Below are 17,839 nucleotides of genomic sequence, written 5' to 3' on the forward strand. Positions count from 1 at the left end.
TCTATTTTTTCCCTCATTTTTAATTTGCAACTATGCTTTGGATGAAGTTCAGTAAAAATAAGGCGGAAAATTTTATTTCCTCATGCTATTAACTTCTAAAAGAGTTGATTTAAAAGTCCAGAGTGACTTTTTAAATGTGTATGTTGTTATAGTGGCTTGTTTGCAGTAATTCTAGTGTGACTCAAATTATATTCCTTGTGTTATCGATATAGCCGACTAAAAAATGTGATTCTGATGTGTTTAATTTGTTGTATACTATTTTTTTTCCTAGAAGTTACAGTATAGTAATATAATTATAGTAATTACGACATTAGTGCTGCGCCGCGAACAAGAAAATCTAGATGATCGATGACTCAAAATAGTCCACTCCGCATCGAAGCTCAGGAGTGGTGATCTTTGTGACACACGATCTTTGGACGTCAACGATGGGTGGGGCTTGTAAGCGCTTATACGGATAGTTGTGGGACCCACGTTTTGACTTGGTAGCAGTGCAACATCTTTATGAACGATCTTTGTATATTGAAGCGGGAGGGGCTGAAAATGCTCGTGCACGGTGCGCTCATTGTGAAAGTCACGAGCGCTTTGAAAACGCGTTGGACAACGCCGAAATAATAGCAAAACGGCTCTTTCAGTCGGCTTAGCTGTTCTTGACGCTAGACGAGACTTTAGATACTTTTGCCAGGAGTGAGTCACATTTTTCTCCACTCTCCAAGTGTGCAAACCCCGGCAAACGGACGGCTACTTGCTTGTTTGTTGGTGGCACGCGCCCAGGTAAGATCGGAGACGTGCAGCCGTGCTGAATGCTAAATATTGAGCTGATCTAAGTTTGGTCCTGAATTGTTTGCTTTTTTTTTTTTTTTTTTAAGTCACTTTTGTGTCTTTTTAGCTAACTGCTAAATGAATTCGAAGGTAATTGAAATGTCTTTAACTTCACAATAAATGAATAACAACGAAAGTCAGGCTAATTTGGGGAATGGCTATAACAAACGGAAACGGCGATGTTGACGTTGCCTGGTGTTTTTATTTGGCTACCAACGTCGGTTTTGTCTGAACACATTTGACAAAAAGTGACTTAAGCTTGAACGTTAGACCCGGGTCAACAATTCCCAAATAGCGTACATTGTTTTCACCATCAGAATATGAATTAACATGGCGACATAAAAATGAAAAATAAAAAATTGTTCCATCCAAACCTGTTGTGCACGAGAAAAACAAGGGCAGATTCGTAATTAGTACACACAAAAAGTAACCAAGGAAATTTAACTCTCATCTCCGATTAAAAAAAAAAAAAAGTTGACCAGTGTTACCTTTTTGTTGAATTTAAAAACTATTTGGAAAAACTGTTACTTTGTTAAACAGTGATCAACATTTTTACTCATTTGCTCACATGAACCCAAAGACTAATTGAATCAGTTGTGCGTTTTCTTCTCTGTCAATTTGAAATTGTATATCCTGTTTTGAATAAATTGTGGAAATTAAAATGTTTGTTTTGTCCAGTCCATTGGTTAAATGGCAAAGTGAACAGATAGTTTGGGGGGAAAAAAACGTTTGAAGCAGTGAGCACAACATTTTAGCATAAACTAAAATCCAATTTGTTTCTATTTTTAGTAGATGGCTACCAAGAAAGATAACTTGTTAGGGTTCTGCAGTGTAGGAAATGGACGTTTGGGGGAATTTCTGTAAAATGCAGATGAAATGTGCATTGTTGGAACCCTCATTGTTATTTATGAAACAAGCAACTTTGAATTTGGTCTTTCAGCTTTCAACATGGCGACGCTCCCCCCTTTCACCAACACAACAGAAAACAGTAAGACTCCTTTACATATACTGCCTCTTTGTTTTTGGGTTGCCTCATTGCTATTGTCAAGCCACACGATTGAAGCTCCTCAAATGTGAAATGCACGTATGGAATCATCACATATAATAGTCACAATCAAAATATAGCTGGCGACTGATCCGATCGGTGATCTTGAACTGTCAGCAACAACAAAGATGGCGTTCTAATTGGAAGATGTTTTGAAGCGCAAACTTTAATTGAAGCGCAGACAACAAGATTGAAATTTAAGAAAAAAAAAAACCCTGGCTGATTTCGTGACTGAGTTTCTCTATTGGCAAGAGAGATTTTGTATTTTTCAATCTTGTCTTGCATCTTTTGCTTATTCGTGGAGGGTGAATCTACTTTAAACTAGTAAATGTGCATTGTGTAAAACGTCAATAAAAAAAAAAAAAAACTGACCACAATGACAAGCAAATCCTTTTCAACCAACTCACCCCTCTGAAGGTATTGAAACAGTGAGGTCACTTCCTCATACTTCAGAATCCCAGCTTTTATTTCATGGTATTTATTGATATCAGAGCTATTGAATAAGCATTGGACATAGCAGATGCATCCATCAAACAGGTTGACCAAGGGTGTCAATAGCAGTTAATCAAACATTGTGATAACTATGACAAGAACAACAGTCAGTGACGACACTGCCAGCCTCCACTGAGCTCATGGTCTTGTTTCATCGTAGTTACAGCAGTGACATCTACAGACCACTTAAAACCAAACACCACAGTCATTGCAGGTAAATATCTTCTCATTACTGTGATTACTTGAGTGGTAGCCATGGGCATGTGTGAATCCCTTTTGTGCGCGCCCGACCCCCAGTGGTATCGACACTCATCGTGCTGACGCTGGTCCTGCTGGCCGTCCTGGTGTATCACTACATGTGCCACAACAAGGGGGACTACAGGACCACAGGTGAGCAGGCCCCCGGCGAGGACCCCGACGAGGATCCTGCTAGCCAGGCTGCCAGCGAAAAGAAGGAATATTTTATTTGAGACTGAACTTCACTGAGGAGTGGGAAGAGAGGAGGCTCAGAAAAAAAACACCAGAAGTAAGCCTATCTGAAGGAAGTTTTGTGGGTGTGTGAAACCAAAGAAAATTATTTGGAGTGGTTTTGTACTTTGGGACTTGTAATGGGTGGAAGGATGTTAAAGCGTGATCTCTATCATGTAAGTGTGCTACAATATTTATCAAACGTGCCTCTCGGGGTAGAGGAAGACTCTGTCCTGTTTTAGATGTTACAATTTAAAAAAATGTTTTGTATGGTTACTGACTCGCTTCAATTTGACCTCCATGTTTGACATAAATATGGAAGGCAATAAAAATAGATGTTTTGGAAAAATGTTTTCATTTTCTTGGCAGAATTGGAAAACCTTTCAGGTGTTATTTTATGTGGGGAGGGGATCAGGAAAACCCTTAGTGTTATTTTTAAGGTTTGAAAACTAACCATTTTCTCTTTTTTATAATAATAAGCAAACAATAAGCTCCACTCAATCGTTCAGGTTATTTGACAAAATATCCTCTGAACAGATTTAAATTCTTTTACATTATCCCCCCCATGCGATCACACTGAATGAGCCGTACAGTGTTTTTTGTTTGAGCTGATCTTATTGGAACCAGAGCAACTAAATGTAAACAAGACATTTACTTAGAGTATCAAACACAATTACGTAGTGGTTGCCAACACAGTGGATGCACAGATAGGTTTAAAAAAAAAGAAAAAAAAAACTTCCTGTGCCCACATTCATTTTCACAAAATGGAACTCAAATGAAAAAAGACATGATTTCTCTCATCACGTTACAAAAAAACAAATGTCCTTTATTTAGCAGTGTGCCCCATTTTGAATACATTACATATGTGAATAAATTTAAACAACTTCTCAAATGTCCAAAATAACCTTTATTCTAAACTTACACTTAAATTTTAAGTTTAGTATAAAAAAGTTAAGTGCACCTAAGTCGTTGACGCTTGTCTCCTTTAGCCATCTCAAGACAAAAAATGTGCATAATAAGTCCGTCATCGCTTTAGCGCGGCGTCTTTTTTCTTTTTATTTATTTTTTACAAAACATCGGAAAGAGAATCCCTGAACCAGGAATGTCCTTGATCCTTTAACAGAGAAGAAGTCTGTCGGGCTGCGGTTGGCATTACAGCTGCACTCGTACAGGAAGTACTTCATATTGCTGGCACCACCGTTACAAAAAGAAGAAAAAACACAGAACTAAAGAGGACAGTTCAAGTTTTGGAAGCTGTGGGCCCTCTTGAGCATGAGAACGTTAGAGAACGCATGACCCCTTTCCACGGCAACCGCATGTTGGATAAAGGTAGCGGGCGAGCTTTTTTCCCCCATCCTCTGGCTACAGCAGCCAAAACCTGAACTCGGTTAGTCGGACACCCAGTGGACAACATCTACAAAGAGCAACTTCCTGTTCAGATAGTGTCGTAAAAATGCAAAACTCAGCATACAGACTAAAACAAAAGAGTCTCATAAGTGCATTTTTCTTTAAATCTTGTGAGAAACGAGTGCTGGAAACCGGCAATTATCTACTCCCGGATGTCAGGGAAATTGGTGGGCTTTTTAATTTTTTTTTTTAAATTGACTCATCTGACCTTCTAGGATCTTGATTAGTAGGTGGAAATGTGGTCAAATTTCCAACATCCTAATGGGTTTCATCGTCTAATAATTTAAAACATCCTTTGACACAAACACGGATACAGCGTGGTGATTGGTTAATCCCAGTTTGTGAACGAGCCCCAATATTTTTCCCCTCAATTTCACCTCATATTTCTAAGGATACATATTTACCTGGCCCATAGGCTCATTTAAAATAAAAAAAATACTCATTAATTAAGTAAAATATCAACTAGTCAGCAAACACAAACGCCGCTAGTTGTTTTCTGATTGGATGTTATTAAAAAAGCGCATTATTAACGCAGACAGCAGTAAAGCCTCTTCGCACAATATTTCACAGTTTTCTAAATATATATACACACACACACAAAACTATGACTAAAAAATAACCAATCACCCGTTGTCTGGAATTTGTCATATTAGTTTAGCAGTGCATCCTCTTTTTTTTCTTTTTTAATTAGTAATCATGTGCAAATTAAAAATGATGAAATGCACAACTTTGAACAATTATGAAAAATCCCACATTAACTGATTAGTTGATATAACAAATCATTTTCTTTGGTACAACTGACTTAGTGTTGTTCTTTTTAAACAAATGAATAAGGTTCACCAACAAACCTTTTCAAATGTGCCAAATTGAAAACCAGAAGAAAAAGTAAACGAGTACTAAATGAATTAGCTTGCACAAATAAGCACATTTCAGACATTTTGTATAAACTCTGGGTATCCGACATCAAAACAGAAAGAAAATAAACTACAAAAGTTACACCAACCAGCCTGTCGCAGTCAACTCACTTGAATCTCTTTCCATTTTCCTTTGAACGTTTTGTTTCTTGAAATGGGGCTCGATCCCCAGTGCTCTTTGGCACTTGACTATGTTAAATCTACACGTCGCCCAACAAGGTACAGTAAACCACTTTTTGGCAAGTGCATTTTAGTATTTCTTTCTTTTTAAGCTCTTTAAATGCAACTTGCTTTTTCTTCTTTAATTCACATTGCGTACGTTTTATCTACTTCAATGCATTTTTTTTCTTGAGAATTTCTTGTGATAGTCATACTGGTATTTATAGGAACATTAGTTTACTACACTAAAAAAAATGAAAGAAAAAAAGACAAGTGGGGATTTTTTTGCGTTCAACTTTGTAATTGCATTTCACTTTCACCATTAAGCAGCTCAACTATTAAACACTACACGAATGTGACATTGCCTACTGTCTTTTCTGTAGAAGCTGCTTCAAGTATGATATTTTAGTCTCTAGAGCAGTCACTTTCAACTGGTTGGTCAAAAATAATTTAAAAGTGGATTTAACCTGCACTCGATTCTAATAAACAAGCAGCAGTTTAGCATCTTTACAGCAGATTTGTGCTGCTGAGAGGCAGAAATGTGTCTGAAATGCTGTTGATCACCAATTTGACTTTACCCTTCAGGTTCTTGTGATACTGATGTTTCCAAAAAATAATTTGGTCTGATATCTGTTAAAATGGCTTTTGAGAAAAAAAAAGAAGAAGTGGAAGACCAGTTGAACACCTCTTGTGAAGACTTTATCAGACACACGGCTTTCAAATGTTTTTTTTTTTTCAAACCAAGCTGGAGTTGTCTTGATTGGTTGGTATTTGATGTTGTTGCCACATTTTGATCTCTTAAAGGTGTAGTCAAGTAAAAGATTTTCATCACAATATATGATCTATGCCCCTTCACATGGTCTTTTGATTAATACGTTTGTAGAGTATGAATTAAGCAGAAAATCCACCTGTTTTCTGTTTTTATCAATCTCCGGGGGGCAGCCATTTTGTCTTGTACTGCAACTGAAAATTATATCAGTGCCTTATGGCTCTCAGATAACAACAATCACAGCTCACCTGTGTTTAAACTGGTAGGAGATCGAAGATAATATTGTAAAGAAAATGTGTGACTTGACTTTGGCTTTAAGTTGATCTTATGGCATAAGCCTTGCAAAATCTATCAAGTTTAGCTACCTACTTAACCACTAGTGTCAAAGCACAGGCCACCATTCTTGCGAACCTGGAATGACCTAAACTAAAACTGAAGCTCGACGCAATGGAAAATGATGGGATGGATTCTACAACATTAAATACTTGTTGGTCACTTAATGGCTAAGTTATAAGTGGAGTACTGTACCTTTCACAAGGGCTCAAAAACATTACATTCCATTAGGTGATATCAGTATTGTGGCTAAGCAGCCTAAGGAGGATAGGGGGGGGGGGGGGGGGGGGGTACGTGATGTTGGGGAAGGGGGGAGGCGCTGCATTGGATTTAGGCGTGAGGGAGCATCTGCTGTTACCAGATGGTGTAACCGCCGCTGGAGCCGCCCAAGAAGAAGTTGTTCTTGCGCTGCGTCATGACCACGTTGGCACCCTGCATGGCCGCCAGTTGAGCTGCATTTGGGGCGTGCCCAGGGGGTGGGGGCTGAGGCACAGTAGATTAAACCATCAGTCACTCCCGTGAGTCTCCAATAGACTATTTTTTACAGTATTTCTATAAATCAGTCCATGAAAGACAACACGTCAAGATGAGGACGAACACTCACCGGGATGGAAACACTGCTTCCAGTTGTGAAGCGAGCGCCAGCGTCAAAGCCACTATCAACCATCACTGTGGAACCAGGCGGGTACATGGCCCCCATAGGATAATAAGCCAGGGGGACGTTCTGGGCCATGGCTCCGACGGGCATCTGCGGCTGCATGGGCATGTAGACCTGAGTGCCCACATAGGGGGAGGACATCTGAGGCACCTGGCCGGTCACCTGGTGGGGAAGCACATACCTAGGGTGGTAGATCTGTGGAGAGATACAAGAAGTGGTTAACAAGTTCACAATCGGGATCATCTCGGCCATCGCTATGGTTACCTCAGAGTATGCGGGAGGCGTGTCCGTATAAGGAGGCGCCTGCGGAGATATTTGCATAGCAGGGGGGTAAACGGGGGCAGTGTTCTGCTGAGGGTACACACTCTGCTGTGGATATGACCCTGCAACACAACACCAAACTTGAACATACACATGCTGGGCAAATCAAACATGAGAATGTTGGAAAAGTGATGGAGTTTGCTTTTGTCATTGTCCATGGCCTTTGAAAAGGCCCCGCTGAGAAAAGTTCTAATTTTATTACCAAAAAAGTCTTAACCTTATCTGTCAGACAGAACAATTACATGTTTATCCATTTAATGTAAGAGAAATACAATTACGGCAACCTCTGTATTTACGTAATCATTTAAATGTATGTTGGGGCCTTTTTTTTTTTTTTTTTTTTTTTTACATGTGCGTTTTTAAATGTATATTTATTGTATCATGAGAACAATTAGGCAACCGCCAAACATTAATATCACAAAAACTCACACTGATGATAACTCACTTGCTATTCTGGGAAAATGAAACCAAAATCAGCTCGTCCAAACCCGACTACAATATCACAATTTCGCCTTATACTAAGCAATACGGTATGATTTGATCAAGCATTCGTTCGTTTGAACTAAACCGTGTTTTAACCTTTAATCTGACATTGTAAAGCACTGACACTCAACGAGTTCCATAGAAATTCCGACGGCCATGTATTGTCATGTAACCACCCCCGGTTGTCCAAAACAACTAGCATTGCTACCTTTAGCCTTGGCGACGCATAGCAAGCCGCTGACAGGGAGAAAAAACTAAGAAATATGAGCGGGTAAAATACCTTTGTTGTTCATTGTCACAGTCCGGTTCGAAATGTGGAGGATGTCAGACAATCACTGGGGACTCTGCTTATCTCGTCACAGAGTCGTTCAAACGAAGAGATTTACAGCAGTGAATAGCAATAATCCACTTCCTTGTTTTTCTGCTTCTTGTTGTTGTAGATAGCGGTGACGTCAACTGATCTCGCTCGGCGGTGGAGCGCGGCTGCTTAGTTTTCAGTTGGAGCGTCCTCTATTGGTTAATGGTGGAGGTGACGAGTGAATGCGAGATCAGGTTGATTAATTGGTTGATAATTGATTCAAATATTTTTGTATATTTGTTTTATTAATTTACTGTTTTCACTGTCTTTGCTCTTGCATAATTTATTTTTTACTCCATTTATAGCACTTTGTATGCAGCAGTGGTTGCTTTAACTATACAAAGATGAGTTGAGTTGAGACCTCTCGGTATGAATAAGTTACAAATAGAAAGGGGGCAGTAGTCTAAGAATGGCCCAACCTCCTGGTGAACATATAATCCCATGCCACTTGAGAATTCAATTCACAAGGATGTGTCAAGACACTACCTTTAATAATAAATCCCAGAGAAGCATGATACACAGTCAGTCTTTCTCAGGCATTGATCTGCAGCACTCAAATATGAACTGTCACCATAATTTAAAATGGGTTTGAGCAAAAATGCAGCAAGAAGGTGCTTTTTCACTTCAAAAGAAAAAAAAACTTTGGAAGAAAAAAAATCCAGTTTTAATTGAGTTTAATTTGAGATTTCATTTCCCTGAAGGTTATTGCAATGTTCAATTACTGGTGAGCGTTTTACCTCTGACCTTCCTACTGTGATGCAGACACGTTCTGTTCGATGCAATTTTTTTTTTCTGCACATCTAATAAGATTAATACTGAAAAACCACAACCCCATGTGAATCTAACTGATTGCCTGTATTTTATTGCATCACATCTGCTGTTATAACAGTTAAATCATTTATTTATTTTAAAGTATTCCTACGTTTTCGAAAATAAAGTTAAACAATAATAGAGATGAGTCTGTGATCAAATTACGCAATCACTGTAAGAGCCGTTGTCTGGACCATATTTGGTGCGCTGGCCCTTTAAGAGCGCCACGGCGCCTCTCAACTCACGGCAGACATTTTCAATGCAATATTTTTTTTCTTGCATAAATTATGTTCATGACGTAGTGGCAAAAAGAGCACATTTCTGTCGATTCCCACCGAGTTTGTGCCTCACATGGAATCTTGTGAGGCGCCTGGAGGCTTTTTTGGAGGGTGGGGGGGATGAGCCGAAGTGTTGGCATCGCGGCGAGGCGAGACGAGAGGCCAGATCCCCCAAAACATTGCAGCCCTCCTTCTTATCAATGCAAATGGCTTTTGTGTGTGCAGCCACTGCGCCTGTCTGGGAGCTGAGATGCATTTTTAATTAGCTGCGACTGAACCAAACTGTGACAAGGACATTTGTGGACCGGTAAGTTGGCCGTTGAAAAATAACAAAACAAACAAACAAAAATAATACCATTTAAAAGCACGATTCTTGTCGCCTGGTTCGCGCGAAGCTGTCAAACTGCGACAGGAAATGACTTTGGGTTAATATGCAATGCTCTGCATTAGCATAATTTATATATTTATGATAAAGAGAGACCGATTTATGACGGCGAATATGGCAGTCTAGTAATGATGTCCTAAAGTGACCGACGAGACTTTTATTGGTTCGAATGGCGGATGGGGAGGGGAGGGGTGGCATAGCGACGAGACCATTTACACCCGATAAACTTTTGGCACACATGCATGTCTTAACTGCACACCGGTGGCGGGAAAAGGAGCACCACAATTTCATTTTTGGGCTTTGATTTTTTTCCCCCTCGCTTCATGCCCACCATCAGTGGAAGTCCTCCAGCCCCCATCTCCTCTTCAGCCAAGTACAACACAGTGGGGCCTGTTTATAGGTCCCTCTCAATAGTCTGCCCCATAAATAGCCAAGAATACTAACCGTTCCATGCAATTCCATTAAAATGCATATATTCAAATAGACCGATTTGACTCATTTGCAGCGCAGGAGGATAGAGGTGGTGCAGCCAAGCCATGAAGTCTCAGGACCTTCCTGTCAGAGATGCCCTGCTTGCTGTCAACGAGCAGGTAACTCAATTTGCAAAGACTATCTTCCATTTCTGCAGCCAGTTGAGATTTACATGCAGAACACATGCAGAACTCAGAGCAAGTTCATTAAAATTCCATCAGGGTCATTTTTTAGACGTGCACTTTTCAGTGGACACATACGGAACACTACTTAGAATGAGACTGCACGCACACATGCACACACTCACAGACACACACACCAACAACTGTGACTGTCCTCCATCAAACCAGATGTCTGTCAGTATCAACACTGACTTATGAGAGGCACCAGGGTGCAACAGGCATCCATATATGTCCCAAAAATACAATAGTAGTATTGGTAGAAATAGAACACAAAGAGGAATCCAGATGTATTTGGTAACTACATTGCAAATTTAGCTCCTTGACATTTTTATTATGGTGAATGACTTGTGAGACTTTTATTTAAACACTCAACCAGTTGCGCCTCTATTCGTGTCCAGCAACAGCACAAGCTTCAGATCGCTTCATTTCATGTCCCTTTCACATCACGGAGTTAGTGACTCTGCTGAACTGGGTGTTCATAAGGATTTGTGATTGCAAATATTAAAATAAGTTTAGCATTTTTGATTGTTGACCCTTAAGGTCATTTTCGCTCAGCTGGACATAGAGCTGACAGTCATCCGTATAGCAGTGAAAGGAAATGCCCTGTTTACGTGGGATAGAACCTAGGGGCACTGGGGTGGCAAATACAATGAAAACAGCAAGGGACCCAAAATAGATCCCTGTGGAACTCCATATGACAGAACACCAAAAAGTCCTGCCAACCAAATAGGATCTTAACCACTCTAGACTGCTACCAGTAACGCAAACCTGGTGCTGCAAATGACACATATGTAATAGTCATTCGCCAGAAGGATATGATTTAAAACTCATATCAGGGCTGTCTCTGTGATACATACCGACTGTATATATGCATGCCTATATATGTATGGATAACATATACAATTATACAATATACTATTGTTTATTATGTGTTTTCTGTATCGATGCAGATCAGTTGGTTTTACCCTAGTTGAATAAATTAACTAAGTGGTCTGTATACCTGTTAATTTTTCTTAAAGAAACAGTTTGGACAGCCCTGCTTTAAAGCTTACATAGATGGGTCTATAGCCAAAATGTGAAAATAACAGCATAGTCGTTGACTCGCTGTCCTACTTTGTATGCTTTATGTATGATAAATTCCACCCTGCAGCCCTTTGCTTTTTTCATGGGCTAAAAATGGCTGTTGTGTGTGTGTGTGTGTGGATGGGAAGCATTTCTCTCTCTTTACTGGTGTGCCAAGGGATGTTTGAAAGAACGCACTGCTTGAGCTGATCGTTGGCTGATGCTTTCCATTGTTTGTGTTTGTTTATGTTGCTGTACTCATGCTCTCCTCATTTGTATTTTAACATGCTTGGCTTCTTTGTCCTCTTATAGCTGTTCACTGTCTGAGCGCAGAAGTCTTTTTTCAGCCATTTAAATCCTGCCATTTGAAATTCCCTGCTGGAGGCAACCAGGTATGCATCCTCTTTTCTCTGTCCGTCTGTCCGTCTGTCGCTCTCTCTCCCTCTCTGTGTGCACCTTGCTCTCCAATCACCTCGCTTCTCATTCTCAACCTTTCATATTTGCATTTCCTTAGAATCAAATTAATCTGAGTAGAACTTGGCAGAAAATACTGTCCAAATCAAGTATCCCAAAGTCAGACTGAAAGCTCTTGGTTTAGTGGCAACATGTAAACACAAGGAAATCAGACAAATGCGCCACAGTTGCTCCCCTTGACTTCAAATTTGCGTGAACCAGCGATGAACATAATAACGAATCTTTTGGATTGTTAATAATTCTAATATTTCGATGAAATTACTCCTTGAAGTAAGTGTTTCGTTTTCATTTCTATATTGACGGTAAAACTTTAGAATTTCCTCCCCCAAAATTTCTTCCAACTCTGAGTTGTAAGGCGGCTGAGACATCATTAGCCTTGAGCGTTTCACGACTTGTCTCTGTCGTTCTCCATTTATCTTCAACTCTTCAAATCTTTTCAGGTTAGGCCTTGTAAGCTCCAAGTGTGATATTTCCCACTTTTCAGCTTCTCTTGGAGGCAGCATAAAGGCCTCTCTTGGGTACTAACTGTGATTGAGTTTTCCGAATTCCAAATGATAAATAGAACAGAATAAAATATGAGTCCGCCTTCTGTTTCGTATCTGACCATCTCTTTGTCTTCAGGTCATCGTGATGCCTGGCCACGAGACAATTCGTGTGTTAGAAGTCGGGGTTGATGCGGCTCTGTCTTCATCGGTACCTGAAGGGAAGACAAGTGAGGGCAAAACAGAGGGGGGAGGGGCTCAACCTGAGGGTTCCCGCCCACGCAATGACAATGCTGGACCCCAGAACACTGAGGAAGTCGGTAAGCTGAAGCCAGCCACACTTTTGATTTTCAATTTGCACTTGAAAGAAATGCGCCATACTCACCACCTCACCCGATGTGCTCCGACAGTAGCTGGCAAACAGCAAGCGTCATCAGGAGAAGCTCCAGCTCACGCTGTCCATACCCTCGGTCCAACTGTGCCCATCAGTGTATCCTTGCCGCAGCCTCCCATGGCCACCGTGCCCGTCACTGTGCAAGGTTGTCCGCAGGTAATCATTATTAAAGTAATCAAAAGGAATATTAGCCATGCATCCATTTTGCACAATGTAAACAAAGGTTGGGTGACCTCAAAATTTCAAGGCAACAAACTAAATAAATTAAAAACAAAATGAATAAAATTTTAAGTTGGGCAATTCAACTAAAGTTTTGCTGGTGTGAAAATTGCCCGCATTTTTAACAAAGAAATAAGAGCCCATAGAACTAATTTTCCCATGTATTGTCCCTCTCTTAAAATATTTGTGGAGCAAAAAAGCTTGCTTGCTTTGCTGTGCTAACTAACATTGTTGCGGTAATAAAGTTGTTTCAACCTAAATGACTCTTTTAGCCCCCCAAATATATACATTGTGTTTTACTGTTTTACTCTGTACTGACATCATCTGAGTTTGTGTGCTATTTTATCACACAGGTTCTATCACAAGAAAATCTGGCCACTCTGATGACTGGCATGTTGGCCCAGACAGGCTCGCTGGGCCAGCCCGTGCTCATCCCCATCAGCATGGCCGGCTCCATCGGCGGCCAGGGCGGTCTGGCTGTTCTCACCCTGCCCACTACCAATGTGGCCACACTGTCTGGACTCGCCGCTGCTGCCGCCACGCAACCCGCTAACCTCCTTAAGATGCCCTTTGCTGGCCTTCAAGGTAATGGTCATAATGACGGTCAACGATGATAATATTGTTTATTATTTCAGTTTAGTTTTGCCCTGAAAACCTGACTCATAGTAGTAGATGTTGTCCCTGAAATATAAAAAATGGTGATCACCTGTAATATTGATTCAAATAAATTTAAAAAGTTAAAGTCCCAATGATCGTCTCACACACACATCTGGGTGTGGTGAAATTTGTCCTCTGCATTTAACCCATCCCTGTGTGATTTTGATCCATCTGGGGGAGAGGGGAGCAGTGAACAGCAGCGGTGCCGCGCTCGGGAATCATTTGGTGATCTAACCCCCCAATTACAACCCTTAATTCTGAGTGCCAAGCAGGGAGGCAATGGGTCCCATTTTTATAGTCTTTGGTATGGCCCGGCCGGGGTTTGAACCCACAACCTTCCAGTTTCAGGGCGGACACTCTACCACTAGGCCACTGAGCTGGCTAGTTAAATAATCATGTTTGGTCGTTTTTCCCCCCCCAGCTGCGACAGTTCTAAATTCAGTTCAGGCTCCTCTACAAACCAGCACGCAGGCAGTGTTCCAGGCTCCGGCAGGTTCCATCCAGCAAACTTGCGGCTTGACGTCTCAGTCCACACCAGCTACGATCATTTCTGCCGCCCAAGAAGCAGCTGCTCAAGCCACACCAGCCGCTACCGTGGCCCAGTCCAACATATCGGTGGCTGCGCTGCAGACGGCTGGACTCTCCATCAATCCCGCACTGGTGAGGAAGCCAAAACTGAGATTCACCCCAACTATTGCGTATTTTTTGAATTTTCAGTTTTTTGTTTGAACGTGCTTTTTTTGTCCTCAGATCAATGCTGCATCTTTGGGAGCACAGACCCAGTTTCTCAGTTCCCTCACCTCCAGTCCCATCATGTCCAACATAGCGGGCATCACAAGCCAGATCCTAACAACCACACAGGGCCAGGTTGGTCTGAACCTAAGGCTGAAGGGAATAGATAAAAGAGGCAAGCGTTCGTAGGAAGTACATTCCCAATTACGTACTTCTAAGACAGCACTCGCCAAGTTCACTGCACTCTGTTCTTGACATTGAAAAACGGCTCCAGTGGTTCCTTAAAGTCTGTCGCTGGTCTCCAGCCATCTCTCGACAAACTTCCTCATCGTGACCTTGGTGCGAGTGGCTTACATAATGTAAACCGCAATTGCAGAATGGCTCCCTGACAGAGACATTTTCAGGAATCGACAGTAAAGAAAATATTTATTTGTTTATTTAGTGTCACACTTGATCAGTGGGCAGTCACTCCAAATATCCAACTATCTGAATAGAAGCAATTCAAAAGTCAATGTCACGTCCCCTTTAAATGAAACATTACTTACAATGTCTGGTTCCCAAATAACACGTGATCATGATAAGATGTTATTGCTACTTAAAAAGAAAGTTTAGTGTTAACGGATCGTTTCTAATCCCTGCTAATCAGAAGTTGTTTGTTTATATTCTTCCTATTCGACATCTGTTCTCAGGTTATAGGAACTCTTCCTTTTTTGGTGAACCCGGCCTCCCTGGCCGGGGGGGCTGCCACTCCGACCCTCCCCTTCCAGGGTCTGCAGGTCCAGACGGTCACCCCGCAGTTACTGCTGAACACCCAGGGTCAGATTTTTGCTGCGGTCGGGAACGGAGCTGCCGCGGTTGCGGCTTCTGCCGCTGTTCTGCCCAAAGCTGCAGTGTCACCTGCACCTTCCAAACCAACCTCACAGGTACACATGATGCTATATCTTGCCTAATTTGCATCTTTGGGTTGCAAAATGTGACTGATTTGTTCTGTTTGTACATGATCCCTCGCAGGTGCCGGCAACAGCTGCCACGCAGTTGCCGGTTGTCATCGCCCCGCAGCCGTCGGTACTCAAAAGCTCCACCTCGCCATCCTCATCGCTCCCCATCACCTGCGGCGAGATGGCTAAAGTGGGCCAGCTTGTCAGCAGTACGTACATCTGCCCTCTTGTGCAAACATGGATCACTATCAGTTTTATGTACCATGTGTATTTCGCCACCATCCGGCAGAGCCCCATCAGGCTGCCAGCAATGAGGAAGGCATCAATCTGGAAGAAATTCGTGAGTTTGCTAAGAATTTCAAAATCCGGCGGCTATCCTTGGGATTGACGCAGACTCAAGTGGGACAGGCACTGACTGCCACAGAGGGCCCGGCCTACAGCCAATCCGCCATTTGCAGGTGAATTACACTTATTTTGTCATCTTTATTAAAACAGGGAAATGTATTATTAAAACTGAGGATTTGCAGTGAAATTCTCCCAGTGTGTAAAAGTTATTCATCTTTCGGGTAAAGCTTCACGACAGTCTGACTTGTGCGTTTACATGTAATTGTAACAGCAAGCTTTGTTTTGTTATGTTGAACTAGTTAATCACTTGTTAACCAGAAAATTAAAACAATAAATGTGTCAGTGTCATTAACCATTTGTTCATCAACATCAATGCATCAAAAAAAAAAAAAAAATCTTAATGAAAAGTCTTTTCGCTACAGGTTTGAAAAGCTGGACATCACCCCGAAGAGTGCCCAGAAGTTGAAGCCAGTGTTGGAGAAGTGGCTTGCCGAGGCCGAGCACTGGAACCAAAAAGGTCAGCAGAACCTGATGGAGTTTGTCGGCGGCGAACCATCGAAGAAACGCAAGCGGCGCACCAGTTTCACGCCTCAAGCCATCGAAGTCCTCAACTCCTACTTCGAGAAGAATTCGCTGCCCACAGGGCAAGAGATCACGGAAATCGCGAAGGAGCTAAACTACGACCGAGAGGTGGTGCGTGTTTGGTTCTGCAACCGACGACAGACGCTGAAAAACACCAGCAAAATTAACATTTTCCAGGTCCAGTAGAAAATGGAATTTGCAAATTTTGTTGTAAATACCCCAACATGAAGTTACACATTATTTAAGACTCAGTGCTACAATACTAAAGTGAGTTCCTGGGTACGAGTGTGTACGGTCCTTCTATTAATGGCAACATACACGCAGGTAAGTCACGTCAATTTGTTAAGTGGCATTGTTGTTTGTTATTGAGTTCAGTGGAACCTCTAAAGTGGAATACTTTAATGTTCTTTTGGGGAAAAATGACTCCCAAAGTCACACAAAATATCAAAGTTTGAATGCGAGATCATGATGACATCGCAGGGATTTCTATTCAGCATACATCAAACGATTAACCGTGGAGCATGACATCATTTAGTGTCAAAAGTAGAACTGTTGTTCTCCAGTGATTAACTTTTACACTTGTGTGACAGCTTCAGAGGTTCCACTGTATCAAATTTATTGCCATAATGGACGATTCCATCTGCTGCTTGTCTATGCAGCTGCAACGCAATCCCGCAACAAGTCAGGGACAATCATCGGTTTGGTATTTCTTGATAATCATAAAAGCTCAAGTCAACTGTGTTGATTTTTATATACTTTCTACTAGTTGTTGATGTTTGAAGTTGGCACAAGTCCTAAGTTAATTTCAGGCCACTAATGCAAACTTTTGATACTGTTAGTCATTAACCAGTATGATTTGGTCACAACGTATTGCTGTTTTTGTGCCTTCTCTGTCGTCTTTCGGTGATAACAAACTGCTCCTCATCTCAAGTTAGATGAATTTTTTATTTTATAAAGTTATTAACAGTGTAACTTTCAAAAGCGCCCTACAACAGTAACACATTTTAGATAAATGTAGTGGCTCTGGTATAAATCAAACTGATGGAATTACATGAGAGTTATGTGTAATGACTTGAAGATGTTGCATGTTCTGTATGTCTTTATTTCTACTAACTGTGTGAACATACTATATGTTAATTATCAAGGATTCTTTGCACTTTATTGATGCCTGAGGAGGTAAAAATGTTATTGTTTTCTACTGCAAAAGTTATAGCCATGTTGGTGGGCCTCATGAATTTTTTAATTTTTATCAATATCGCAATGTAGCAACATTTTTAACGCAGATCAGCTGCTGTTATACAGAATAAATATGAATCATGGTGAATTAGAAGATCAAAACAAGATGCCATATGTTTGGTTTGCTTGCTATGTGCTTTATGGAAAAAAATGCAATATTGTTAAATAACCTTAAATTAACTAAACTATATTAAACAAATAAAATGATAGAAATATGCTATCTATAACTATCTTGTTTGACTAGAACGTCTGCCTTTGCAAGAAGTGAGGGAAAACGTTTTTTTTTTATGTAAATAAACTGTCTTTACTAATTAATAATTGTTGATTTGTGATTATACATTTTCAGTTCATAACAGTTGATCAACG

The 17,839-nt window shown here is 41.0% G+C and overlaps 3 protein-coding genes across 6 annotated transcripts; 2 read left to right on the plus strand and 1 right to left on the minus strand.

Moving 5' to 3' along the window:
• Positions 1 to 502: 502 nt before the first annotated feature.
• On the plus strand, positions 503 to 3,173 carry LOC137841017 (small cell adhesion glycoprotein-like). The gene is made up of 4 exons (XM_068653320.1): positions 503 to 771; positions 1,760 to 1,807; positions 2,517 to 2,570; positions 2,654 to 3,173. The coding sequence occupies exons 2-4, from the start codon at positions 1,768 to 1,770 to the stop codon at positions 2,824 to 2,826; spliced, it is 267 nt and encodes an 88-aa protein (XP_068509421.1). The 5' UTR covers positions 503 to 771; positions 1,760 to 1,767; the 3' UTR covers positions 2,827 to 3,173.
• Positions 3,174 to 3,624: 451 nt separating this feature from the next.
• dazap2 (DAZ associated protein 2) lies at positions 3,625 to 8,328 on the minus strand. The gene is made up of 4 exons (XM_049755911.1): positions 8,149 to 8,328; positions 7,329 to 7,447; positions 7,011 to 7,259; positions 3,625 to 6,889 (listed from the first exon to the last, which is right to left on the minus strand). Exons 1-4 carry the CDS (start codon positions 8,159 to 8,161, stop codon positions 6,761 to 6,763), a joined length of 510 nt encoding a protein of 169 aa, XP_049611868.1. The 5' UTR covers positions 8,162 to 8,328; the 3' UTR covers positions 3,625 to 6,760.
• A 911-nt stretch (positions 8,329 to 9,239) lies between these two features.
• On the plus strand, positions 9,240 to 17,700 carry pou6f1 (POU class 6 homeobox 1). Of its 4 annotated transcripts, XM_049755905.2 has the most exons (12): positions 9,241 to 9,621; positions 10,205 to 10,289; positions 11,727 to 11,806; positions 12,510 to 12,690; positions 12,781 to 12,920; positions 13,337 to 13,568; positions 14,062 to 14,300; positions 14,391 to 14,507; positions 15,062 to 15,295; positions 15,384 to 15,519; positions 15,600 to 15,768; positions 16,078 to 17,700. In XM_049755905.2, the coding sequence occupies exons 4-12, from the start codon at positions 12,519 to 12,521 to the stop codon at positions 16,421 to 16,423; spliced, it is 1,785 nt and encodes a 594-aa protein (XP_049611862.1). In that variant the 5' UTR covers positions 9,241 to 9,621; positions 10,205 to 10,289; positions 11,727 to 11,806; positions 12,510 to 12,518; the 3' UTR covers positions 16,424 to 17,700. The 4 variants fall into 4 exon arrangements, with proteins under 4 accessions (XP_049611860.1, XP_049611862.1, XP_049611858.1 ...); XM_049755903.2 differs by lacking the exon at positions 11,727 to 11,806 and having other exon boundaries at positions 9,240 to 9,621; positions 12,784 to 12,920; XM_049755901.2 differs by lacking the exon at positions 11,727 to 11,806.
• The last annotated feature ends 139 nt before the right edge of the window (positions 17,701 to 17,839 follow it).

Source organism: Syngnathus scovelli, chromosome 2 (assembly GCF_024217435.2).
Source record: "Syngnathus scovelli strain Florida chromosome 2, RoL_Ssco_1.2, whole genome shotgun sequence".
NCBI classification, from domain to species: domain Eukaryota; kingdom Metazoa; phylum Chordata; class Actinopteri; order Syngnathiformes; family Syngnathidae; genus Syngnathus; species Syngnathus scovelli.

Coding starts and splice junctions, on each gene's coding strand:
- LOC137841017 (XM_068653320.1), top strand. CDS start 1,768: ATGGCGACGCTCCCCCCTTTCACCAACACAACAGAAAACA. Junction 1,808..2,516: donor CACCAACACAACAGAAAACA/GTAAGACTCCTT, acceptor GTTTCATCGTAG/TTACAGCAGTGACATCTACA. Junction 2,571..2,653: donor AAACACCACAGTCATTGCAG/GTAAATATCTTC, acceptor CCCGACCCCCAG/TGGTATCGACACTCATCGTG.
- dazap2 (XM_049755911.1), bottom strand. Junction 7,260..7,328: donor CGCCTCCCGCATACTCTGAG/GTAACCATAGCG, acceptor ATCTCTCCACAG/ATCTACCACCCTAGGTATGT. Junction 6,890..7,010: donor GAAGCAGTGTTTCCATCCCG/GTGAGTGTTCGT, acceptor ACTGTGCCTCAG/CCCCCACCCCCTGGGCACGC.
- pou6f1 (XM_049755901.2), top strand. CDS start 10,236: ATGAAGTCTCAGGACCTTCCTGTCAGAGATGCCCTGCTTGCTGTCAAC. Junction 12,921..13,336: donor CTGTGCAAGGTTGTCCGCAG/GTAATCATTATT, acceptor TTTATCACACAG/GTTCTATCACAAGAAAATCT. Junction 15,520..15,599: donor AGTGGGCCAGCTTGTCAGCA/GTACGTACATCT, acceptor ACCATCCGGCAG/AGCCCCATCAGGCTGCCAGC.